Source organism: Sminthopsis crassicaudata, chromosome 5 (genome assembly GCF_048593235.1).
Source record: "Sminthopsis crassicaudata isolate SCR6 chromosome 5, ASM4859323v1, whole genome shotgun sequence".
NCBI classification, from domain to species: domain Eukaryota; kingdom Metazoa; phylum Chordata; class Mammalia; order Dasyuromorphia; family Dasyuridae; genus Sminthopsis; species Sminthopsis crassicaudata.
The window spans coordinates 159,731,352-159,757,985 of record NC_133621.1 but is presented as its reverse complement, the minus strand read 5'-3'; the positions used below and the strand labels follow the sequence as shown (position 1 = coordinate 159,757,985).

Here is a 26,634-nt window from a genome sequence, read left to right as displayed (position 1 = left end):
TCAGTCTGACCCGGTCAGAGAAATCACTTTGCATTTCTGGAGCTGCCTGCAGGAAACTAGTTGCAACAAGCAAACTTTTCCAAGCCCCACCCCCTCAGCCTCAGGCCCTGGGACCGGCGAGTTCGGGTTTTAAAGGTTCATTTTAATCACGACGGTGGCGGGGGAGGGGGAGAAAGCGTTCGTAGTCTAAATGGGTCTAAGGGTCCCAAGCCGTGTGGAAACGCCTCCACGCCGGGAGCTCGCCTTCCATTTCGGAATAATCTCCGCAGCTCTAGAAATAAAGCTCTGCCGCTCGCGCTCCTCCCCCCGCTCTGCCAGATTGGTGCGCCCTGGCCGTGACGCGCGGGCCGGCTGCAAGCCGACGGGAGGGGAGGCTCGGTTTGCGACAGTGGCGGGGGGGGGGTTAGCCAGGAAGGCGCGGGTGTCGGGCCGGGAGGTTGGCCCACTGTACCTGCTTCTCCTGGACGCGGGTTGAGCACCCCAGAATCCGCAGCGGCGATGGAACGCCTGCTCCGGCAGAGTTCTATCTCCTAACGTTTGCTGGCTTTTCCTTACGGACGCCACGCACGGACGAGAGCGGGATTCAGCGAACCAGGGACTTTGCCTTGGGCGTTGGGGCTGCGGGGGGTGGGGTGGGGGGGAGGTACCTTCCTTCCCTTCGTCCCTCCTCCGCTCCTCTGGTCAGGATGCTCACCCGGAGGACCGCCCCGGCGAGCGAGCGGGAGAAAGTGGCCAGGTTCGGGCTCCGGACTCAGGGGGTCGAGCTACGTTGCAGCCCGGTGGTGTGTGTTTCCCCTTAAAAGACGAGGCAATCTCTGCAGGACCGAAGAAGGGGCCGATTCCTCCCCCTTCCCCAGGCCGCGGGTCCCGCCGCAGAGCTGTGCTTGAGAAGATCCCACACTGGCTCGGAAACGCCCCCGCTGCCAAACAAGCCAGGGGAGGGGAAGAGCAACAATTGAGAGAAGGAAAGTGTGTTATTAAGCACGGCTGCGGCTTTGATTTAAGTGCCCGCGTTGAAAGCGCCGCAGAACGGGGGTTCCGTGCAGTGTGGACGCCTCGTTTGCTCTGGCTCCCGTTTGGAAAAAGAGGGAGGGGGAAGGGCACTCTTGCAGCTTTCTAGCGACGCGGCCGCGGTCGGACGGTTTTTAGAAAGTACCAGAGGTTACTGTTTTCGGAAGGCTGAATCCACGACGGGGCCCAGTTGGGGACATCTTCCTGCGCCCCCTCATCCCCGTCTTCCATCTGACTCGGTTGCAGAGCCTCAGGTTTCCTGTGGGACGGCGGGACAGCGGGAGAAAGTAACTTGTTTTTAGGGCGCCGGGAAGAAGCCCTTGGGGAGAAGGGAGGGGGAACTACCACTTCTCACGTTTGGGGGGTAGGATTATCGGAAGGGGAGGCCAGCCCTGCCGTACGAGTTTCCCCGGAGAACCTGTTGGCCGGATGGCTGTGGTACCTTTGCACCCCCCCTGCAGCGGCGTCTCACCATGAAGGAGGAATTCGAAGTTGGAGAAGGAGGGCTCCGAACCCGGCACTGAGCGTCCCCCTTAGAGCCATTTCCAATCGATAGTTCCCCCGCAATGAGCACCTTAAACAGCGGGCCCGGTGTGTCGTGGGAGTAAAGGCCACCGGAGCCGGAGATGGCTCTGTCGTGAGAGACGATTGGCGAGAACAAACTACTGCTCTTTGAAAGGGACAAAACAGGGGAGTATGGAGGACTTTACCACTAGGACCTATGGCACCAGTGGCCTGGACAACAGACCCCTGTTCGGAGAAACGTCGGCAAGGGTGAGCCAGGCTTTAGCTTTCGGGTATTTGTGGCCCCTCTTGACATCCTTCTCTGCGGCCTGACTCGGTGCCGGCCGGCTTGTGGGGCTGGGACTGGAAGGAGTTTGCTCACCTGGAGTTCCCCAAACTAACGAAATCAGTTAGGCCTTAACTTTTTTTTTTTCCTCCCTGGGGGTGGGGGCACGAGGGCCGCTGGGCTTCCAAAAAGGCCGTCCTATTATTACTCTGAAGAGTTTCCTGAAGACCACTTCAGGTCTCCGAGACGTAGAGGGAAGGTTGGCTGAGACCTTTGAAGATGGGGACCTAATGGGAGGGGGAGGGGGAATAGAGAAACTTCTCAGTTCGCACCTGCACTGGAGTGGAGAGCTAGTCCATTAGAGGAGGGGGTAAAGCTCTTCTTGCACTTCTTCCTCCTCTTAAGCCGGGGCGGGGGGAAGGGTCCTTCTTCTCCGGGAAGGACTTCTGGGACCCAGCTCCCCTTCCCAGGTGTACTTTACCCCCAGGGTGGGGGAGGCGCAAAGAAAGGCCGAAGAGGTTTGTTTGGTTTTGGTTCCTCTTTCCGGAGAGTTTGCCTGAAGGGTACTTTTGGAAACTTATGGTCTTCTGAAGTACTCTCACTCGCCTAACCCAACCCCCTCAAGAGGACGTGGTAATTCTCCACTTTGGGATGAAAGAATGGAATGAAGTTGTTAGTAAAAGAAATATTTCCTTAACTTGGGGGTCAACATTTTGGAAGTAAAATGAAAGAATGTGGGGGTGGCTCAGTTGGGTGAGGATTGAGAGAAGATAGTCAGGAAATCATCTAATGGAAGGAGCACCTTCCTCTGAGGCTGTCCCACTTTGTGTGTTCTTGGGGAGGCAGTTCCTTCACCTGGGAGGTGGGTATGATAAGACGTATCACTGGAGGTTGTTAATCGTAAGGTAATTGCTTTATCTAATTTGAATAAATGTGCTGAAGGAGAGATAGTGTGCATGCATTAATTTGATGGAATTATCTCTTACCCTTAGTATTAAATTGCTGAGTAATGGCAAGTTACTGGCCTGTTTCCTTTATATTTCTACTCGCCTATAAAGGGACATTGATTATCCTTGCCACTAGCAATTGGTTCTGAGGTGCTTTGGGTTACTGCAGAAGAAGGTGGTCGCTATATACAATTTATTTCTAGTAAGTTACCTTCTACATCTAAGTCTTGCACTATCAAGATACAACTGCTTCATAGATAAGATCTAGTCTTCTGACCTATTTTTTAGCCTTTTGTTTTATGCTTATATCACACAATATGTATGGGACCATAGAGAACTGTCAGAAGCAGAACACTTGGAAAAACTCCCCCACTTTGTGATGATTTGGAAATGGTCTTGGTTACTTTGGGTTAAACTTCTGAGGAAGTAGATTACATCTCTAAATTCACCAGCCAGTAAGCATCGATGAAATGCTGTGCCAGGCACTGTGCTAAGGTTTGGGGGTACAAAGAAAGAGACAAAGCAGTCACTGCTCTCAAAGAAGTCCCAGACTAACGGGGTGCTCACAAACAAACAGCTGTGCCTGTATACAAGATAAACTCGAGATGGTTAATAGAGGGAAGGCACTGATGCTAAGGGGACTGGAAAACTTGCAAGTGGGATTGTAGCTGGACTTGGAGAACAGGGGGGAGGTTAGGAGAGAGGGAGTGGAAGACAACCCAAGCGTTCATTCTGTAAATGAAAATACCTGATGACATTTCTTGTTCAAGGTACAGTAAGGAGTTTTGGGTGAGATCTGGAATAATGAGGGACTGGGAAAATGAGGGGCATCAAATTAGGAAGGACTGTGGGACAAGGAACTTTGATCCTGGGGTTTTTTGAGTAGGTGATGACATGTTCAGACTTGCAATTTAAGATCACTTGGACAGCTAAGTGAAGGATGAACTGGAGTGGGGGAAAAGCTGGGAATAGATTGGATGGGGCATATCTGAAAGAGCTCCGAGGATCAAGCATAACAGCTTCATTTTGAGTCTGGGTGCCGGGGAGGGTAGTAGGAATCTAGAGTGACAGCAAAGTTCAGAAAAGAATAGAGTTTGGAGGAAAGATATTGAGTTCACTTTAAAATGCCCATTGGACATTTAGTTCATGACATCTGGTAGGCAACAGGAGATGTAAATTGAGAGATTAGAAAAGAAGTTAGGAACTGGATAAATAGGGCTGAGAATTGCTTGGAGATAATTGAATCCATAACAGCTGAGTGACAGAACCTGGATTGGGGGGGAGGGGTCCCCATTTAGCTGGTGTGACTTGGAGGAAGATTTCGGCAAAGGAGCCTCAGAAGTTGCCGGAGATCTGCTGTAGAGAGTATTGTCATGGAAACCTTGAGTAAGGAGAAAATTTAGGGGAAGAGAACAATTGAGATTATGGAAAGGTAAAAGAGAAAAGAGGGTTGTAATTAGGAAGTCCTTTGTAACTTAAAAGAGAACGGTTTTAGTTGAATGAACTCTGGGGACCGGAAGTTGAGACTTAAGAGAATGAAAGAAAGTAAATTCAGACTGCCTCTAAAGATGTTTAGTCAAAAAAGGAAGGGAGTTAGGGGATGGAAGATCAAATTAGGGTCTTTTGAGATTGGAAGAAGTAAGAGCATGCTTGTAGGTAACCGGGAGATTGGGAGAGACTGAAGATAGGTGAGAATGGGAGTGAAAAGGGGCATTTTGCTGGAGGATATATAAGATGGAATGGAATCACTCATAGGGTGAGAGATTTACCTTGTTAAGAAGGGCCGCTTTTCCAAGTGAGACAGGAATGGAGGAGGAGATAGGGGAAAAGGGGAAGTCTGATGAATGGCCTGAAATTTCGAGTGAAGTGAGACAAAATTCTTGTCTGAAACGGTTTGAAGAAGAGAAACCATGAAAAGATTAGAAAAGGATGAAAAGGTTTGGAAGAGCTCCTGTGATGAGTGGGATAGTGACTCGGGGAGGTGTAAAAAGTAATGCCTTGCCACAGTGAGAGGGTCCATTTTATTTTATTTACTTTTTTGTGAGGCTTGGGGTTAAGTGACTTGCCAAGGATCACATAGCAGCTAGTTATTGAGAGTTAAGTGTTTGAGGCCATATTTGAACTCAGGTTCCCCTGACTTCAAGGCCAATGGTCAGTCCACTGTGCCATACTGCTGCCCCCATCATTTTGAAGAATATAATATAAATTTGTAGTGTTTTTGTGATTTTTCTCCAGCTACATTTAGCAGGTGGGAATTAATCATTGAAAAATGAGTTCAGGTAGGTTATCAACACTCCTAGGGGGTTTGGCCACAGGTCCTCAGAGGGCCTCAAGCAACTGAGGAAGGGGGGGAGACAAGGTGAGAAAATGAAGGAAATGGACATTTTCCCCTTCCTCAAAGGAGATTGGAGTGTAAGGGAATGGGGTTTCTCTATTTCCCAAGAAAGGCAAGAAACATAGCTTTAGGTGATGAATCTATACAGAAAATTCTTTTGTTTTTTATTCTCGTGCTTGCATTTGTGTCTAGAATGGGAAAACAAAAATAAAATGATCATTCTCTGTTGGCTCTTGACCTGCATTTCTGGGGAGGGAAGATGGTACGGAGCAAAAGAGTCCTGTGAAATTATCTACATAGGGATCTTCTGGTGTGCAACCTTTCTTCCACTGGGATCTGTAATGTACAGTTGTGAAAGTTACTTGGGGCATGAGAGGTCAGGCTTGCCCAAGAACTCACTACCCAGTACTGTCAAAGGCAGAGCCAGTTCTCTCTCCATTATGCCACATTGTGTCTTTTTAAAAACATTTCTATTCTTTATTTTCCTGTGCCCTCACTCCTTTATCTGCTTCTGCCCCAGTGCTGGAAATGGGGATGGCAGGGAGGTGGACCAACAAGTTTTCTTGCCCTTGGAATTAGATCCTGAGGAAAGAGACATTAGAAATCATTTAGTCCAACTCCCTCGAAGCTTCTACAAATAAACTGAGACCCAGGGAAGTAAAATGATTTGCCTTCGGACATTATTGTGCTGGTTATGATGCCTTCCATAAACTTGGCATTTAATTGCTTTGGAAATATTGAAGGTAAATAATTTAAAACATTGGTGTCAAACTTGCAGTGCCCCTAAAGTTTATAAAAGGATCCCTGATGACTGCATGTTGACTTAGGAAACCACATATTAACTGTATCTGTGTTCTATTTTTATTTATTTTGTTAAATATTTCCCCTTGACATTTTCATCTGGTAGAGGCCACACTTGGGAGTTTAAGCCTATGCCTTAAGGTAAAAAGCCACATGTTACCTTACCAACTTTGTGACTGAGTTGAGAAAATGGCAAATGTCAAATCCCTCAAGTTTGCCACATTTTTTAAACTTTTCATTAGCAGGCATACGAAAACATTTTGCTGGTGCTCAGAGAGAATTCCTGGTGTGGGAGATAAGGTGAGAAAATAGGTTTGCAGAGTTTTGCTTATTTTGGTTCCTAGAACTGCAACAAAAAGTTAAATAACAATACAAGAAGAAAGATGCTTTGAAATTGTCTAAAACATTGAGACAGTGAAATTGGGATGGATGGGGAAAGTCTCTAAAGAACCTGATCTTTCTTCAGTGCTATTTTGTTTACTTCATTTTTTTCTAATCTTTGTTTCTGATACCAAGACATAATAGTCACTCTTCAGATTGTCTAATTTTTTTTTTTTTTTTTTAAAGATGGTCACCTCTAAGGAGCAACTTGAGGAGAAAATGTAGGTGGTAGAGGCACATGAACAAACCCATCTGCATGGGTAATTTTTCAGCATTAACCCTTGCAAAACCTTCTGTTTCAACTTTTTCCCTCCTTCCCCCCATCCCCTCCCCTTAGCTTACAGGTAATCCAATACATGTTAAATATATTAAAATATATGTTAAATCTAGTATATGTATACATATTTATTTTGCTGCACAAGAAAAATTGGATCAAGAAGAAAAAAAAAAAAACAACCCTGAGAAATACTAAGCACTTATTATGCATCAGGAATAATGTTCAGTGCTGGGATAAAAGAATGGCAAAAATTGTACATTGTTTTTAAAGAGCTCCTAGTCTAATGGAAGGGACCACATGTAAACAATTAGGTAGCAGGAAAATAGATACAGGATGAATTGGAGATAGTGTCTGAGGTAGGCTTTAAAGGGACCCTTCTCTCCAGGGGAGCTCTTTCTAAAAAAATCAAATTTATTGATGTCTTTTGCTTTTCAGGATAGTAATTTCTGTATACTATTCTGACTACCACATGAGCCTTCTCATGTAACAAAAACAAGAAAAGCCACACAATACAAGAATTTCATCTGATATATAGGCTTCATTCTCCAACCCTTGTCTTTATTTCCAAAAAGGAAGGAACACTTTTCCTCATCTGTTCTATGACTTAACACAGCATTTTGCTTCATTTTAGTATTCTTTTTTGTTTCATGGATTATAGTAATTTTACATGTTGTTTCCTGGTTCTGTTTCCTCTGAGTATATATTACATATAAATATAAATATATATATATATAAACCTATATATATGTATGTATGTATTTATCTGAATTGCCCGTAATTTTTGTGTCTTAATGAAGTTTTTTAGTGCAATGATATTTCTTTATATTAACAAGTCATAACTTTTTAGCCATTTCCAAAATGGATACCTATGGTTTTTTCCTTCCATTGTTCCTCTCTTCCCCCCATTAAAAAATGCTTAGAGCTTTTTTGTTTAACTGTTAACAGTCAAATGCTCCTTAGCCAACTAAATCCTTTTGAAGGATTAAAAATTTTTTTTAAATTTTTGATCTTAGAGTACTCAAAATTTTGTTTGATTGTGAAACCTCCAAACCCCTATCATCTATAACATTTAGGATAAACTCCTTGCTATTATTTTTAATGGGAATATAGGATGTGGTACCACCTGCTTTTTATTTGTAAAAATGTTTTATGTTTCTTTTTGAAAATATCTGTGTCATTTCTCTCAGATCCTTCTCTCTTCTGTACTACCACCCATCTCTTCCCAACCCTAAACAAATCAACTCAGTCCATATTTGAAAATGTGTGTCTTTTGACTCTTTTATCTACCGATTGTCTTCTGGAAGGTGGGAGGTATTATTCATCTGTCTTCTGAATTGATGATTGGTCTCTGAATTGGTTATAGTTTGGAATACTTTAATGTTTTTCTTTACTTTTTTTTTTTTTGGTGGTCATCATGTACCTTGTACATGTACATCCTGCTTATTTTGTTCTATATCAGTTAGTACTATTTTCTCCAAGTGGCCTTGAAGAATTGTTTCTTCTAACATTGTAACAATCCATTGCATTCATAGTTTGTTAAGCTAACCAACACACATTCATTTTGTTTTCCAGTTCTTGGCTTCTAAGAAAAGTTTTTCCCCCAATATTTTTTTCATATGAATGTTGTTTTTTTAAAAACTCCTCACCAGTTTATTAGTGAAAGTAGTTCTAGTTGTTTTCAGTAATGTCTGACTCTTCTCTACCTTATTTGGGATTTCGGTGAAAATGATATTGGAGTGATTTGCCATTGCCTTTTCCAGCCCATTTTACAGATGAGGAAACTAAAAGGGTTAAGTGACTTGTCCAGAATTTCATAGCTAGTAAGTGGCTGAGGTCAATTTGAACTCATAAAGATGAGTTCGACCATCCACACCCCCTGTGTCTAGAGAAGGTAGTACAATCTAAACAAAAGAACAATGGAACTGGACTTGAAAAACGATTTGAGTGGGCCTTGGCTCTGCCATTATTAGCTGGATCACTTCTTTCTCACCCATTAATCAAACTGAGCCTCACTTTCCCCAGTTGTAGTGATCATAATACTTCTCTGAGTGATAGTTTGAAATGTAAAATGTTTTGTTTGGTGAAACTATTCAATGTTATGTGGGATGTATTTATGTTAGATAACTTAAAGTTGAAAACATCTGTAACTTCCCTGGTTCCTGATTAGGATCATTAACCATAATAAAACTCCTTTCCTCATATCCATGTCTTAATAGCTAGCATTTATATAGTACTTTTAAGGTTTGCAAATATTTTTATAAATACCTCATTTGATATAACTATTCTGGGAGGTAGGTGGTATATTATCCCCATTTTATAGATAGGGCCACATAGCTAGTAAGTATCCATGGCTGGATTTGAACTCTTTAAAAAAAAAAAAAATATTATTCGTTGCAGTGCTTATTGTTTATTTAGGTGTATTTATTATTTTTTTAGCAAACTACAGAAGTTTTCAGGTTTGTCAAAATATCTGAGGTCCCCTTCCCAATTTAGATCTCTGAGATATCTTTTATTGTACTTATAAACCTACCATTTCCATACTGTAAAATGCCTTTTTTTCTGTTTGGGAAAATGAGACCAAAAAAAGGCTCAGAAGTATTTCAGATTGTGGAATAAAAAAATCAAAAGATATCTTCAACTCTGGAAAGTGACTGGGATTTTTTTTACTTTATCTCGATGCTATATCTTCTCCTTTCTTTTAATGTTGTGAATCTTGACTTGTAGAATAATGCTAAATTCAATTGTTATTCTGACTAGATTTTGGTTGTGTTGAAACTAATCAGGGGAATGGTAAGGTAGGACCTTAAGGGAGGAGAAGTAAATGAACTTACCATGTAGAGTCAATGGGGAAGAGTACAGCTTTCAGTAAGACGGTATCTGAGAGTCATGTTTTCCATTGTTTGGAGTATCTTGGGAATCCCTTACCCAGGGTTTTCCCCTAAAAAAGGAGGTTGTCATTCCTTTTTGTTGAAAGAACCAAAAGGCAAATGAGAAAACTTACTAGACATCAACCCTAAATTTTTCCCCTCCTCTTTTCTTAAGGTACTTTAATTAGTGATATTTTAAATTTTTTTTTGGTGGCCCATTGCCTGGTTCTCTCCCATTAATTCTCTCTCACTTGTGCCTTTGGTAAATGATGGTGTACAGATGACAGTGCTATAATTAATGCAGAGGGTATTAGGGTGTGTGTGCTAAACCCATGGTTTATTTGACGACACAGCTGTATTTAAGATGCTCTTTGTTTGGCAGGCCTTTTCTCTGCCTGCTTATAAAAAAAGAACATTGTACTTGGCGCAGGTCATTGTCTTCTTTCTTCAGACTAGATTTCTACCCAGGACCTTTCTGTGGGCATGATATTCCTGGTGCTACACCCAAGTTAAGGCCTCCGAATGGCAATCAGGCCCTGGGTGCTACGGCCAGTTACTTACTCTTTTAAGCAGAAGTATATGGTGGTCTAGATGTCAAGTTTCAGGTGTGCCTTTGGCATTGACTACCTGTGAGAAAGTCGTTCAAGCCATCTGGGCCTCAGTTACTTCATCCTTAAATTGAGAACATTTGATTAGAGGATCAGCTCCCAAATTCTATGATACATATGTTTTATTTTGTTCTTTCCCTCTGCCATTGTTCTGTTCTGAATCTTCTCTAATCTTTTGACTTCCTAACTCCTCCCCTCTTCTTACTCTTCCTAATTTTCCTCATAGTTTATTAAGTCTAAATGCAGCCAGTCTAAACCAGGTTGGAGTAGGGATTCCCCATAGCGTTAAGAAAGTATTTACTAAATGTCAGGTAGTTGGGTCTTTTGAGCTTCCTTTTATATGTTTCAGAGGTTAAATGGTCACAAAACTGTTCAAACCACAAACTGGTATTTGAGACCTTGTAAAATTTGGCCCCGGGGCATAAGAGCACCAGTCCTGAAGTGAGGAGGATCTGCATTCAAATGTGGCCTCAGACACTTAACACTTCCTAGCTGTGTGACCCTGGGCAAGTCACTTAACCCTAATTGCCTCAGCAAAGGAAAAGAAAAGGCCCCAGCCTCTTTCCCCAACTTGTAGTTTCAACTGTTTTTCCTAATGGGACCCAATCAATCTGCCTGGTCTATTGAAGGCAATAGAGTCCTCTCTTCTGTTACTAAGCAGTGAAGTCCTGCTACCTGTAGGAAGCCTTATCCTCTAGGCCATGATGAGGTTTTCCTTCTCTGAAATCATGTGGTACTTTCATGTGGTTCTTGTAATTTAAAATACACAAGTTTTGGCAGCTTTTTTATGTCATAAGCAACTTGAGGGCAAGGACCACTGTACATCACTTCACACTTGGCAGGCATTCATAATTGCTTCTTGATCAAGTTTGTCATCCCTTGCCATTTGACTTGTAACTCAATTGTGCAGCCTCATGTTTGTGACTATATGGGTACACTCTTTAAGTTCCTATTACCTAATTTTTCTGTATGCTTTTGAATTTATTCCAGAATCTAAACAAGATGGACTAAATGTCCCAGATCTTTACAAAGTAGTCTAATGATTTCTAAAGGCTAAGCTGTGTGAATGGCAGTCTAAAAAAAATTGCTATCAGTGGAGCTGCAGAGCAGAGTTATAACTATTATCTTCATAATAGTTACTGATTGAGGCTTTTTCTCAAGGAGTTGCTTTCTTACTCAAACCTATACTTGGCAGATCTCTTGGAGCCTGCTTTCTCCCACCACTGTATCCAGACTTCAGCCTCCCCCAGTCTTTTTGTGGTGTTGCAATTTGGGGATAGACCACCACCTTCCCTGGGATAAGTGTATCTGTTCTGGGTCTTGGGTCCTGTTCCCACTGGGTCTAGAGACTCATGCCATGCTTTTCCAGGGGATTCCCACGATTTAGGTGATAACACAGTGCAATCTCAGGACATTTGGTAGTGATGGATTTGGAAAGATTTGAGTTCAAGTTCACCCTTCCCTTAGGTGAGACCCTGGACAAGTCACTTTACCTCTGTCAAGTAGCTTCATTTTGCTCAACTGTAAAATAATATTCACTATTGAATACTGAATTCAATAATGCTTTCTTCCCAAGGTTGGTGTGAGGATCAAAGGAGATATTTGTAAAAGTGGGTAGCATAATGCCTGGTACATACCTTATTCTCTTCCTTTCCTTCCTAAGGACTGCTTGTCTAATGAGTCAACTTCCTTTATTCCCAAACAAATGAATTTGACAGTCACCAGAATGTCAAGTTATAGATTTGAACATAGAGTCAGTTACAAAGTATTGACGAGGTAATAAAGGTCTTTTTGCCTTTTAAACAAAAGCCACAGGTGAACTTGTGGGGGAGAGGTATTGTGTAGCATCAGTACTTCTTGGAAAGGTAGTAATTTATTTCCTCTTGACTAGATGAGATTTTCCCACCATGCTTTCCAACTTTTTCCTCTACTTTGAATGAAAATGTCCCATCCCAACAATGCTAACTCTTAATCTAGGAGTTAGGCTTCCCCATCTGCCTTTTTCCTTTTCCTCAAATCAAGACTTTATCATAGAGTTGTATAATGTATAATCACTGAATATTTATTAAGCATCTACTATGTGTCAGGTACCACACATTTGGTGGGGATACAAAAGAGGCAAAAGACAATCCTTGTTCTTAAGGAGCTTCTACTGTAACAGGACATGCAAACAAACATTTAGAAGATAAACTATATACAACATTTAGAAAATAAACTATATACAAGATAAACTTGGGTAGATCATGTTAATATAGGTGATTCCCTGTTGGAATGAAATTAGGTACTTGTAGGTTCTTTAACAGTTAGCCATAGCATAGAAAGAGCATTGAACAAGGATATTCAAAACACTTGGAGTAGAAGGGTTTCTCTCTTTATCTGGTTAGCTGTGGAAGGTATTGGAATAGATGGGGCCTTTTATGGCTTGAAATGACCTGCAAACCAGTTAGTATGGCCAGAAGCCACTAAAAGAGAGATAATCTGTAAAAGAGTTGAGCATAGAGCCTAACACATAGTAGGTACTATATAAATGCTTATTCCTTCCTTTCCTACTGGGAAGCTATATGAAGGAAGGTAGCAGCTTGAGCCTTAGCCTTGGTACCTCTTGATCAGTTTTCAGTAAAAACAAACATTAGCCTGATTAAATGACTAGGGAATGGCTAGCAGTCCTGTCAAAAGTTGGAATCAGAATAATTCCCATCACTTAATCCTTTGGGATTACTTTGGGATGAACCAGCCTTGGGCTCTTAAATTTAATTTGGGTGGTGTAAAAACTCAGCTGAATGGAGGACTTGGGGGTCCTCCCAAGGACTTTGTCTTGGGAATCCTGAATTGAGGCATGTTAAGTCTGGAGAAGACTTAGGGGAAACTTGATAGTTGGTCTCAGATATTCAAATAGCCAATTTAATGTGGAGGAAGGTTCTTGGAGGAACAAAAACTTTAGGGCTGGTGCTCCATTCACTGCCCCCCTTCCTTTTTTTCTAAATGGGAGGTATTCCAGAATTGCTGATTAGATGAATGATATGGGATCTGGGAAGGATGTGACTAAGGTAAGAGAAATTTCTTGTAGGGAATGGCTGTTATGGATTGGAGAAGGGTTGCACTACAACTTTGGCTTCTTTCAAATCCCAACTAAAATCTTATTTTCTACAGGAAGCTTTTCCCTATCTCTCTTAATTTTAGTGTTTTCCCCATAAATTATTTTATAATTTGTACATATTTGCTTGTCTTTCCCATTAGATTGTGAGCTCTGTGTGGGCAGGGACTATCTCAGGCACTTAATAAATGTTTATTGACGGATTGACTTTAGGAACAGTGAGGTCTTGTGTCTATTGGCTTCCTTGGGTGAATTGTTTTTTGTTTCCTCAAGACTTAGCACAATATCTTGCACATAATAGGTCCTTAATATTTACTGACAGTCTGACTTCAGGGATCTTGAAGTCTTAGGGCTTTGCCTTGTTTGAAGGTGTTGGTGCTTTTTAAAGGATTGTGATTTTTCCAGACTTTGTACTTTAGCTTTGTGGAAAGGACTCAGGAAAGGGATGGCAGAAGATTTGGAGGAATGCTTGTGCTGGTATTCTCCTTGCAACTCTGCTCCTGATCTCCAGATAAGTAATTCTAGGAGAAAATTCAGATTGTATGTATGCTTTCTTTATTTCTTTATACTGAATATGATATACTTCTGTCTGGAGAGAGCATATTTATAGATTCTAAAAAATTCTGCAGCTTCATACACACAGATTTTAAAATGTAAATCTTCTGGTAATGCATAATTTATATAGATGCATCTTTTCTACTTGCCTGTCTCAATATGTACAAGCATTCTAAATCTCTTATGAGAAGGTTATTTTATTTATTTATTTTGCTGGGGGTGGGGTGTAGGTGATTGGCCTTAAAAAAAACAAAAAAACGAGATAATAAGATAGGAAATAATTAATGCACTTAAATTGTCTTTCTAGCCACAGAGTTGACTGGGTTCTCAAAGGTTATACCAATGGAATGTAAGCTCTGGTCTAAAACTAGAATGGCTTCAGGCATGGGCAGCCATGCATGAATTAAGCATGTGTCTGTCATCTGAGAATCAGCCCCAGCTAAGTGTGGACTGGTGGTTATCAGAAGCTTATCAGAAATCAGTTTTTTTTTTTTTTTTTTGGTAAAATGTGATAGAGAAAATACAAGAAAACAAACTAAAGTATGGAGGGGTTGCAGTGTACATCAATAGAAGAGCTCCTCATGAATAAAAGAAGTTTTTTCTGGAGGGGGGTGGTGGAGGCAGGAGCAGGACCTGTGATTTCATTGGTATAGGGAACCCCCAGTGAGGAAATGGCCTCTATCTACTAAAGTGGATGAACCTGTCTGGGACAGTCTGAGAAAGTGGCCTTCAGAACCCAGAGGCTAAGTGGGAAGACCTAAGCTTTATATTAACACTTGAAAGTTTGAAAAATACTTTGCATCCGTTATTTGACCTTCAAAACAGTCCTATTATTGTCCCCATTTTAACAATGAGGAGACTGAATCTGAGAAAGGTAAAGTGACTTGCCCAAGGTAGCAAGTATCTGAAGCAAGATTCAAACTTTGGGGTTGTTGACTCCCAAGTCCAACTTTATTTACTGGGCCACGTAGGTGCCGACAAATTAAGCACTTAGCCCATCTGTGTCAGCCGTGGGACTTGAATCTGGTCCTTTCTCACTCCAAGGCTAGCTCTCTATTTGCTATTCCATATTGCTGCTATGAGATCCCGGGTCCTGTAGAAAAGAGGCACTTCAGTTTTTTCAGTTTGGTATGAAGTTCAATTCAGTAAATATTTATTGAGTGCTTACTATGTGCCAGATAAGCTTTAGGGATATATAGAGAGGCAAAAGACAATCCCTGTCCTTAAGGATTTTATAATTTAAAAATGGAGTCAATTCTGTCCTGGGATAAAAGTCCCTTAACTGTGAGTCTTGTTACTAAGGGAAGCCCTCCAGGCTTGGTGGAAACTGAATTGACCACTTGAGGGCTCCAATCTTCAGTTGTCTCCCTTTCTATTACCCTTCCCTCCTTCCTTCCTTCCTTTCCCCAATGCCTCTCCCTCCCCTTACACACACATTGGGGTTTAATCAAAATCTCAAGAAACAGAAAAGTTCACTGAAATTTAAATTAACTTCTAAAAGAGAGGGATTTGGTACTGTGTAACTTGTTTTACAGACAGCACATAATGAGCTGGGTTCAAGCCCTGCTTCTGGAAAACACTGGACATGTGTCTCTTTGATGAGGTTAGTAGCAGTGCAGAGAGTGGAAGTCGGAGAATCCCCCCTGGTTGGCACCTGTCCCCCGTGAAAGAATTAACTAACTGCAAATATTAGACTGGCAAAAAAGGAAGTTTTTTGGCCCTGCAGAGATCAGCTTTGCTAGGAGACTGACTTGCTCAGAAATAACAAAAGGTTTTTCTCTGAGAAGAGAATTTCTTCACGGAGGGCAGGAGGTCCTGACAGGCAGCTGTACCAAGGGACATTCTGCAAGAATCAGGAGTTCAGAAATATACTTTATAGACATCTGAGGCTCAGGTTTCAGGCTGAAAAGAAAGCAAATATCCCTAGGCCCAGATCTCCAATTGAATAAGGCTTCCTGAATGAGGATCTGGCTACCACTGGAGTGGGGGGTGATTTGCCTTAGAAATGGCCCAGTTGGATGACGTCACTTAACTTATTTGGGGAGATATGCTTCCTAGGAGGGCCTGAGACTCAAGTCAGATCAAAGAGTACACAACTTCAAAGTGTTAATTTTAAGATCAACAGGGCACAGTTTTTTAGTTTACTCGCATCATCTTGATCTGTCTGTACCCCAGACAACACTGTTAAGATTATCAATTGCTGGAAAGAGGTCAATCTGCTTTGGAAGAGGAAGTTCCTCACCCATATGGATACTCAAGAAATCACAGGTCCAGGACCAAAAAAAAAGATTCTTCCACTCTCATGTCTCCCCCCCCCCCACTTTTTTTTTTTTTTTTTTTTAAGTGCCATGGATTAAGTTTCTAAAGCCTTTATTTTGATGACCATTTTAATACGTCTTTCTGCAGAGACTTGGCGGGCAGGGAGGTAGAAATGGACTTTGTTTTCTAGAAAGTTGATTTATCTGCTTTTTCAAAATTTTAGATTCACAAAGAGAACAGCATTTTCTCTTCTGCACAACTAGTTTTTCTTATCACTTAGAAGACCTGAAGGATCCTGGTTCCTTTTTCTTTAATCAATCCTCATTTCTCATAAGAAGGATTGAGAAGATAAAAACAGGAATGGCAGTGCTTCTCATTTGGTTCCTCTTTCTCCCTTCCTCCCTTAGCACCTTTTTTCTCTGTAGAAGGGGATTTCTTTCTGTGGATGGACTCTGATCAGGGCTACATTTTTGCTGCAAAGGAAATTTTCTCTTTATTTTGTGACTCCTCCCTTTAATTGCTGAATTGTAGCATTGTAGAAGAGGCTTCCTCATCTGGAATTGTTGCAGTCATTCATAAACTGGCAATTGTCTTTAATAAATCGATGCCTGAAGTCGAGAGATTTTGTAGCTGCCCCTACTTTTGTAGAGACCATCTGAGCCCCAAGCCATCAGTCCCCTGTACTGATGGTATTGCTTTTAAGAGCAACAGAATCTAAAAATCCAATGTCATCTGGCCAGAAGCTGGCAGGAGCAGCCACTTGTCAGACTGCAGAACTGAGCTGACTTGGGTACTACTAGTACCTACCTACATAATGCAGTAAATATGCTGGTCAGGGCAGCTGAGATACCTGTTTCACTTTCTGGATTATTTCACTACAGGGGAAACATTTTTTAAATCTAATTGTGAAACAGAAACTGAGGAAAATGCTATCAGATATAGAAACATTCTCTAAACTTTCTTGCAGAGTGATATCAGAGATATTCTTGGCTCTTCCCTTACAGCTTCCTTTCTCCAAATATTTAATAGCCCAATGACAATTATCTTGCCTCATTACTAGATTCTAGATTGATAACCATAAAGAAATCTTGGAGGCCATCTAGGCTAACATTTTATAGATGAGGCAACTGAGACCCAGAAAACGAAAATGGCTCACCCACAATTATAGCCCCGACCCAAATCCAGTTCTTCTGAGCCTGGAGCCAGAATTTTTTCATATGTTAATTAAATCATGTATTTTAGAAGTTCTGGTAAAAGTTAGGACTAGGGATCCAGACTTGGATCAATCACTGTAGTCTTGCAGGTTTTTCTGAGACCCTTCTATTGTTTTTTCTCTCCCTTAAAAAAAAAAAAGTTTTGATGACTTTTTGCTTTAATTTTGGCCATTTGCAAACATACCCATTCTTCCCTCACTTTGCACAAAGAAGGAAAAAAAAAAGTTTATGAAAATCAACCCATATGTGACATTGGATGAAATCCAAATCCAAAGGAAGGAGCATTTCTGCTGTTCTGCCAGACTAGCCCAGGAAATCCCAGTGCTTTTGGGTTCTACCTTCCATTGTTGCTAAATATCTCACTTGATCTCTTGCCCAACATATATCTGACATGGTATATACTGTGTTGATTAAATGAGATCATGCACTCGAGAAAGCACTTTTGGAAGATGAGTTATTATATCCTATTCTTGCCATAGCTCTTCCTTTTCTCATCCCCCATGGAGTTCTAAGTGTAGTGTCATGAGGTAGTTCTTTTTTTAGAGGGAAGATGATTTCAGGGAACCCAGGGGCAGGTGGCTGTCTAGAATTCCTTTCCTGGATGCTGTATCTGAGGCTCTTTATGATGCTCTGCTGACTTGTGACACTCTTTCCAATCATATCTGAAGCCAGAAGCTGGAACTTGGAGGACCTTCTGCTTAGGACTTGTGAAAGAAAAACTTTCCGAAATGGCTTCACCACTCTACCTAAAGACAGGGATAGATGAGGTAATAGAATCAGGATTCTGGAGCTAGAAGAGTCAGACTCCCTTCTTGGAAAGATGAGGAAAAACAAGGTCCAAAATCTCATTTAACAAGCACCAGAACTGATGACCAGGCTAGGGCTCTTCTCTCCACACCTGACTCCTCTGAATTTGAGGCTCTTACATTATCTGGGAGCTCCTTGCTGTAGTGAAAAATTCACACTGGCATTAAGAAAATCTGATTTTGAGTCTTCAGCTCCTAGAATATGGAGGGATTAAGTAGATTAATCTTTGAGTGAGCATTTATCTTATCTGTAAAATGGAGGTATAGCACTTGCACTGTGGACTTTCCAGAATGGTAGAACAAAGTACTTTGTCAACCTTCTAGCATAGAAATAGGAATAAAAATTGTTGTAATAATGTTGTTAATATGTTCAGGCTCTGGAACCAAGGGGTTGAATGTTTAATTCTGTATGGGCTAGAGGTAGGTAGGGGGATTGTGATGTCCTTGACTTAGCTTCTTGTAGGTAGGGATCCAAACAGATTCTGATTAACTTACATGGTTCTTAGGAGCAAAAACTGAGTTTCCAGAAAGAATAGTAAATAGTAAAGCAAGGGATAGTTGTCTGAATTGTCAACAGTATAGTAGGAGAAAATGGCATGTGTTGCGCTCTGGGAACTGCCTAAAGGTGGATGGCTGTACCTGAGAAAGGTTTTGGGGACAACCTTGGACATGGCTCACACAGGCCTCTTAACTCTTTTTCCGCATTATGCCAGTCCTTGCTGAAAAGGAAAATTCCCCACTTGGTTAATCCTGAACCTTGCCTTCAATGCTCTGACTAGATTGGCTGCTAGACATGACTCATGCCTGGAACTCAGCAGTGCCAAGGAAGTTTTTTCCCTCCAATGGATGGAATTTTTCTATTATGATATAACATTGTTATAACTTTGTCTCTCTTTTACCTTTTACAGAAAATTTTTATAATCAAGAAATTTTAGAAGTACAATACTAAATCTATTAGACAATTGCTACTAGATCATCTCTTGAGTTTATAGGATTCTAATATGAACATCTTAATTTTAATCTATATTTGTGGTCAAATTATAAGGATAATTTGCTTTGGAGGTAAATGATTAGACAAAGTAATAAGGCAATGACCTAATATAAAAGTTTTCTAAATAAGTAAAATTTTGAGAAAAGCAACAGAATTGCTTTCTCTAAGAACTATATACATACATTGATGAATGGCTTCCAAATTTATTTAGCATGGAAATTCAGGTTTTAAGTATGTTTGGTAATTAGTTCTAAAGTTTTATTAAGGATTAATTGGATTTTACAGGCAAATTGTATTGATAATGGTACAGAAAATGAAATTATTTTCCCATTTTTAATCTGCTTGATAATTTAAAAGGCAGAAAATGTTTATTTTACAGCTGGATCCCTCATAAATTTTAAAAGATTCTTAGGTATATATAGGATTTAGGTAAGGATAGAAATAACAAATGATATGTAAACTGAAATTCTCTGATGTTTAAAAATTGGAGAATCAAATTTAAGTGATTGTTTTAGATTAAGTTAGAGCCTATAGATTTGGAACTGAAATTAAAGTTGTCCCAAAAATAAAGCATATTGTCCAAGAAAAGGTGTCTAGGGACCAGAAGACTGCATGAAATATCTGGGACTGTCTTTTTTGCATGTTCCCTTAGCCTACTGTTCTTGTCTGCTCTGTTTGACTCTGGCCAGGAGGCTCTTACTTGCTCGGTTTCTCCCCTCACCTACCTCTCAAGTGTTGGGGCAGTTCTATGCCTCTATTCCCGGGGTTCTCAAACTACAGCCCTCGGGCCAGATGCGGGCAGCTGAGGACGGTTATACTGCCCTAGGGGTTATGGCAAATGGGTTGAGGGGCGGAGACAGTGTGAGTTTTTGTTTTTACTATAGTCCGGCCCTCCCACAGTCTGAGGGACAGTGAACTGGCCCCCTATTTAAAAAGTTTGAGGACCACTGCATTCCATGGGACTTGATGTAAATGTTTTTCGGTTACAATGGTGACACATAAATCTCATTGGCCTCTTACTTTTCTGCTTGCAGGTGAACAATGACTAGCAATAACACCTGGGACAGACTTCCTTGATAGGTCCCTCCCATGACATCTTGGCTTATACCTGCCTCTCTTATATTGGCTAGAAGGGAAAAGATAATTTCAGACTACCCCATCCCCTTTGGCCAAAAGGGGGAAATATCAAAATATTTTGGAGATGCCCTGTTTTCCAGAGTTAAGAGCAAGTGAGCAGGCTGGGCCTGACTTTGGCACAACAACAATCCTTTGCACTCTGGATGATCTCACCCTTGACAGTTTAATGCTTTGACCAGGACCAGGTGTTCTCTGGGGGATTTATGATTTTAGTTCCCACTATTTCCTAGGGACATGAGAGGCAACATGTATCATATCTCTTGTCACGCTCCCAGTCCCTGTTCCTTGGACCTGCCAGGTACCGCTTTCCTGTTCCCACTGATTCTGTACCCTGCTTGGAGACAATCAGCTTGGAAATTGTTCACACAGGTCCCAGGAAGGCCTGCACTGTCCATGTGTGAACCTGCCAAGGGAAATGCCACCGAAGACCAGAGAATGATTGACATGGTCCAGCCCACTTGTGATTTTTATGTATATAAACTCTGTCTTCTCCAGCAAGAAAAGCCCTCCCCCTCAGAGGAGGTCTTCAGCTTGCAAATGTAGCCTTCCTCATTGAAATGAATGAAAACTTCTGTTTGATCCCTGACTCCCTCATCCCTAGCCTGCTCCGTTCAGCTCTACCCCAGCACAGGTTAGAGGCAGGTTCCAGTTCAGTTGACAATGTGTGACTCCTCACAACTCAAATAAAATTATTATTCCCATTTCACAAGTGAGGAAAGGAGAAACTCAAAGGTTAACCCATGTTTTTCATATTCAAGACCAGCATTATATCTCTGGGTGCTTTCTACTTCTTAATGCTCTGATAATGATAACTCTTTTTTTTTTTTTTTTTTTTTTTTTTTAAGGAAAACATAAGTATTGTCCAATAAATATTCAAAATCTTATTAGGAAAAATTTAGTATTAAATGATTTTTCTTTGCTTCTCCTGACCAACATTTATAATCTTCAAGTTCCTTCTGTCTCTTCTTGGGACCCAATTCAAAGCACTAGACATGAGATACTTAAGGATATGGGATGGTATGTCCCTATTTGAGTCTTTATTATCATGATTTTATACCACCTTATGATCTCCAAAATGCTTTACAATATTTTTTTTTTCCTCACAACATCCCTGGGTAGTAGGTGCCAAGAGTCCATTTTCCAAAGGAGAAAATTGAAAGTGAGAATAAAATGGCTTGCCCAGAGTCACACAACTATGAGCTATCTGAAGAAGTATTTAAACTTTGGTCTTCCTGACCTCAGACCTAGGGCTCTACTTACTGTGCTGTATTGTATTGTACTGTACTGTACTGTACTGTAAGCAGTCTAGACTATTTCTCTGGGTTAGCCTCCTCTCAATTGAACTGTTTGGATTAAAAGATCTCTTAAGGTCTTAAAGGCTCCACTTTCAAATATTGGGTGAAAAGAATGAGGCAGTAAGCTAAGGGTAGTTTAAACAAACACCTGAAGATGCCAGGAGAAGGCATTTCCCTTGGACTCTGGCAGTTTTAGGAACTGGAAATCTGGGAAAGAGGTGGCTGGGGAAGCAGAATTGCAATGTTTTCTCTTACAAAGGGCCAGGATTCCTAAAAGGGATGTGCTGAGACCTCCTAAATCTGGCTTTCACAGTTCCCTATAACCTGACTGAACCCACTTCTCCCCAACTTCCTCAATAACCTTCCTCACCAAGCACTGGCTTGCAGCATTCTATCTTCTCCAAGTTGTCATCCTTTGAGATGTCTCCCAGATGCTATTCCTCTGGGACCAACCTGGATAAAATTAAGGTATCTCAAACATCTCCTTCCTTTCTTTCCAGGATCGTGTCATTAACTTAGTGGTTGGCAGCTTGACATCCTTGCTGCTTCTGGTAAGTGTGGCTTTTTTTTTTTTTTTTTTTTTTTAATCGTGATGTTGACTTGAGTGTCCCATTCAGTTCTGTACTTGCCAGAAAGCTGAGCGAATTAACTTCCTCATTTAAGACACAGGGATCTAGCTCCTAGGCAGCAGAGCCAGTCTCCTATCAATTTAGGTGGTCATATTAAGCTGGGTTACATTTGATTTCCTGGAAACCACAGAATGATCAAGGACCTGAGGCAAAATGTGTCCTTGGACAATTTATGTTCTCTAGTTAATTTACAAAAGGAATATTTTTTCCTTCCTTATATCCCAGATTACAGCTTTAGGAGGTATCTTTATATTGGCAAATGAAGAGTATGTGGGGGAGGGTACACTAGAATAGCACAATGTCTTTATAAACACTGAAGGAATTTCTCAAATCATCAAAGGGGAAAAATTAGGAAGCGCCACTTCAGCTTAGCCAAAGGAAATTAAAAGACCTTTAAAGCTTTAGGCCTCTGAGCCTTTATTGGGATCTTCTCTGGTCTTTATGCCTGACTTTGCTGTTTAAGTGTGGAATGAATGGCAAGGGGCTGTTACATTTCTTTGGTGAGTGGACTCTGTTCTTCCTCCACAGGCAAAGATGAATCTGAATAGGTGTTAACAATGAAATCAAAATGGGTTTTTTTGAGGGTAGGAGTGAGAAATGGAGTTTGTTTGGGGCTGAAGTATAGAAGAGGATACATTATGTTAGGGTTGATTCTTTTTTCAGAACTCCCAAAAAGTGTTTAGCAAATATATATGAAAATGACTTATGGCAAGTCATTACCTCTGTTTATTTTCCTTGATAAAAGCATTTACGACAAAGAAAAATAAATAGACATTAATTTCAAGCTTCTTTGGATCCAGTCCCACTAAGACTGCAGAGAGGAGAGAATATTTGTGGGGTTTTTGTTTGTTTGTTTTTATACTGCTATAAACCTTTAACATTTAGCCTTACAGTCTCTGTTGGTTAAAGAGAGCAAGGATTCGAACAATTATGGCTTTCATGGTTTTTAATTCCCTGAATTTTAATGTAACCAAGTCTTTGAGAACTATTTCAAAATACTGTGATTTTTTTTCCCCCCACATAGGTAACTTTGATCAGTGCTTTTGTGTTCCCTCAACTACCTCCAAAACCACTGAATATATTTTTTGCTGTTTGTATCTCTTTGAGTTGCATTACTGCCTGCATACTTGTAAGTATGATTCGGAATTTTAAATAATCCCTAACAAATATTGTTTGATTTTACTAGGCTTAGTGCTGTTAGCACATAAAAAACAGTGTTTCCTAATTGTGATTTGGAAACTGGAGATGTCATGTATTTCTGTTAACATTCCATTTCTGTTAAATATCATATATCACAATTCTCAAAATCAATGTCAGTTTAAAAAAAAAAATCTTTAAAGGAAGCTCCCACAGTTATTTGAATTGAATCCCTGCTTTAGTACTGTACTATTGCCTAGGAATTTAAGGCAACATTGCAGTTGGACCCCAATGTACAGAATTGATTACATAGTCAGTAAATTAGAATATAATACTCCTTACCGAGTCTGTGTTTTAAATTGAGTGAAGGCCAAATGAATGGGCTATGTCCTTTTGAGGAAAAGATGATGCATTATGGGTAGAGTGAATTTTGTCTGTCATAAGTCTTTTGCCCTTCTTTTTCCTGGTTTGAAATTTCAAACACCATTATTTTATTCAAGATCAGTGAACAGGCCTCCCAAAAGGGAAACTGCTAATGCTTAAAGTTTCTGGCTAGTTTTAGCTACCAGTTATGCCATATTGAACCATGAAAAGCCCTTCCTACTCAGACATATATATGTGGTTAAGTGTTCTTTCAAGAAAGGTCATATAAAATGATTCTATCACTTGTCACTTCTCTCTTACATAGAGTTAGAAATACTGAGATACAAAGATCATTGGCTTCTAGAACTTGGGAGAGATAAATAAGACATAGTTTTAAGGAATACTTTACTCCCTTTCTGACTTTAAAATCTCTTGAAATGTGACATATAGATGGAAAAAAGAAGTTATCAGTAATAAGGTATGTTAGTATAAATGCATACTCTATGGACACTTTTTGTTTTCTTATAGCTTAGTGTCCCAAGTTAATCAAATGATAAATATGGGGTCTATTTTCTGGGATTTGATTTCTGCTTTCATTTAGAGCCCTCCCTCCCAAACTGGAATGATGCTTTAACTGGTTAGGATATTTTAAATGTTTCTAGGAATTATGAATTTCTATTTTCTAGAATACACCCTCAATGAGCTGAAAAATATGCTTGGTTTAAACTCTGGAAAATTGGTAATTTGAGTAGGTGTAGATATCTTAAAAGTATGCTGTCTTCATATTTACAGTATATGAGTTATGAAAAGTAGAAGCACATTGGCTCTAGAAGCACAAGGTTTAAAATACTTCTATGACTATAAGGTAGAGAGAATAAGAGAGTGGAAGCAAAAATCCTATGCTGAAAAATCAGAATAAAACAGTATTTTTTCTGATCCATGTGGGTAAAAGTAGGGGAAGGAGAATTAGTTGCATTATGAATCATAGTACTGAAAAATATTTAAATGCTGGTCTTTCACCTAATTTGATCTCTTCCTCCTTTCCCAATTCCTTTTCTTTAGATCTACTGGTATCGACAAGGCGATTTGGAACCGAAATTTAGAAATCTAATTTACTATATCTTATTTTCTATCATCATGTTATGTATATGTGCCAACCTGTACTTCCACGATGTGGGAAAGTGATGCTGCCAATGAATAAAACTAAGACTGTTCTCGGCTACAAATTAGGACTCTGAATAGGAATTCTATTGGTAAAGTAAACCGAAGATGAAGCAAGATTGTGCAGGAATTCAATACATGATTTTCATGTTAATTGCAAATCTAAATTCCCTCTTGTTTGGGAGCTACGATGTGACATTGTGCTTTTCTTTTTTATAGAGCTAATGTTGCACTTATGATATTCCACACATGGATTCAGAATGGCACAAGTTATTTTCACTTGAAATTTTAGTTTGTTGTTGTTGTTGTTGTTTTTTTTTTTTTTACAATGTACTATCACACTGGGAGGGGGTTACATAACAAACATCTTAGAGCTCTAAGACAAATATTCTTTTATTTCTGTTTAAACTGAATATACAATTATTTTGTTCCCTATGCAACCAACCATTGCTTGTAACTACAATTTAATTTCACATTAACAAAAAAAAGCACATTAGACAAAACTCTGATTGTGAAAATCTAATTACAATAATAAATAAAATAATTTATACAATTTTTTTTTGACTCTTCTATAGGGATCATATTCATCAAAGCCTTATAGGTCAGTCAGTTTTGTCTTGGCTAAAATGCTTCTGATATAGGAATGATTTCTTGATTTCTTTGTTTCCTTCTTCCATTCCACAAGCCAATTTAAAAACAAACCCCTGAGTAGGAGAGGCTACTACTCTGTACTTCCTCTTCACCACTGTCTTCCAAACACCACCAATGGTTCTGGGTTGGCTTTAGTGTAACAAATCCACTAAGCAGTAGCTGCCTAGTATTTCTGGGGACATTATTATTAGATAAGGGGCCATCTTTATTTTAGTCAGAGCAGTAGCTTCTTGAATGGTTGGAGTGTGAGAGACTACTCTCATCCATCCAGATAGTCTCCTTTTAAAACCAATTGCATTGTAGCTGAGTTTTCTTCAATATATTAATGTTTTTAATGACCAAACCCAAATCTCATCACTAGTGGTGGGCCAGCCGGAAGCCTTCATGAGAAGATATAAATCTTTTAAAAAAAATTTTAGAGAAGAAATGTCCCAACTAGATGTCAAACATTAGTAAAATAGGTAGAAATACCTTGTATTTCTGTATGAGGCCTGTATGAGGCTATTAGTACCCTTTAAACCATACAGATATGCAACCTTTTTCCTCTGAAATTTAGCCAAATACAAACTTGGAAACTGAAAAGAAATCTCCTCTGACTGTTCTCATAGTTAAGCACCTTTGCTCATTTAAAGAGTAAACAGGTTGTGGTGGTTCTAATTCGTCAGGACACGAAGTAAGCAAAATCCCTTGCTGATGGCTTAACTGGCAACGTTAAATGTAACACATCTTCACAACCAAGAACCCTCGTACTGCAAGTTAAAGTGGGCCTCAGACAGTTGTGTACCAGTAAATGAGGTAAAAAGTCTCAATAGCAACAACAGTGTACATAGCTTAAGCACTGTAGCTATTTTAAATGAGAAGAATGGTAATTAAGCCTTTGACTGTAGGGTTCTCTTTTTCTGGAAGTGGTACCAGCACAGGGTTTTGAGAGCAGCTTCCTTGTTCAAACTGCCTTGTTACTAAGCAGGTAATATTAATGGCAGCTGACCAAATCTTCAACATCCTTTGAGTCTTCTGAAATTGGACTGTCCAGAGATGATCCAATAATATGTGACTCTTCTTGGTGATGATGTAGTATGGGATCTGTAATGAGTTATATATTATGAGTCTAAATGGTAATTAAATCCTTGTAAAGAAAGCACACTTTTCCACTAAAATTTTAGCAAGTGCCTTTAAGTCATCATGAATTAAATATTGTGTTATGGCCACAACCTACCCATAATATTTATAGTTTTGGGAGGTTTAAAAAACAAATTATAAAGCAGAAAAGTATACATACATAATGAGAATTCTAGATGCTGTGATGACTCTTTAGACTGGGAAGA

The 26,634-nt window shown here is 40.1% G+C and overlaps 2 protein-coding genes across 8 annotated transcripts in view; one reads left to right on the top strand and one right to left on the bottom strand.

Moving 5' to 3' along the window:
• The first annotated feature begins 318 nt into the window (after nucleotides 1-318).
• On the top strand, nucleotides 319-25,211 carry TMEM243 (transmembrane protein 243). The gene is made up of 4 exons (XM_074268551.1): nucleotides 319-1,785; nucleotides 21,869-21,919; nucleotides 23,022-23,126; nucleotides 24,560-25,211. Exons 1-4 carry the CDS (start codon nucleotides 1,708-1,710, stop codon nucleotides 24,680-24,682), a joined length of 357 nt encoding a protein of 118 aa, XP_074124652.1. The 5' UTR covers nucleotides 319-1,707; the 3' UTR covers nucleotides 24,683-25,211.
• The window catches only part of DMTF1 (cyclin D binding myb like transcription factor 1), a 54,750-nt gene continuing 53,149 nt past the window's right edge, over nucleotides 25,034-26,634 (bottom strand). For all 7 annotated transcript variants that reach the window (XM_074268543.1, XM_074268545.1, XM_074268546.1 and 4 more), the window contains one exon: nucleotides 25,034-26,392. In XM_074268543.1, the coding sequence (XP_074124644.1) occupies nucleotides 26,283-26,392 (110 nt within the window). In that variant the 3' untranslated portion in view covers nucleotides 25,034-26,282. The remainder of the gene's footprint in view (nucleotides 26,393-26,634) is intronic.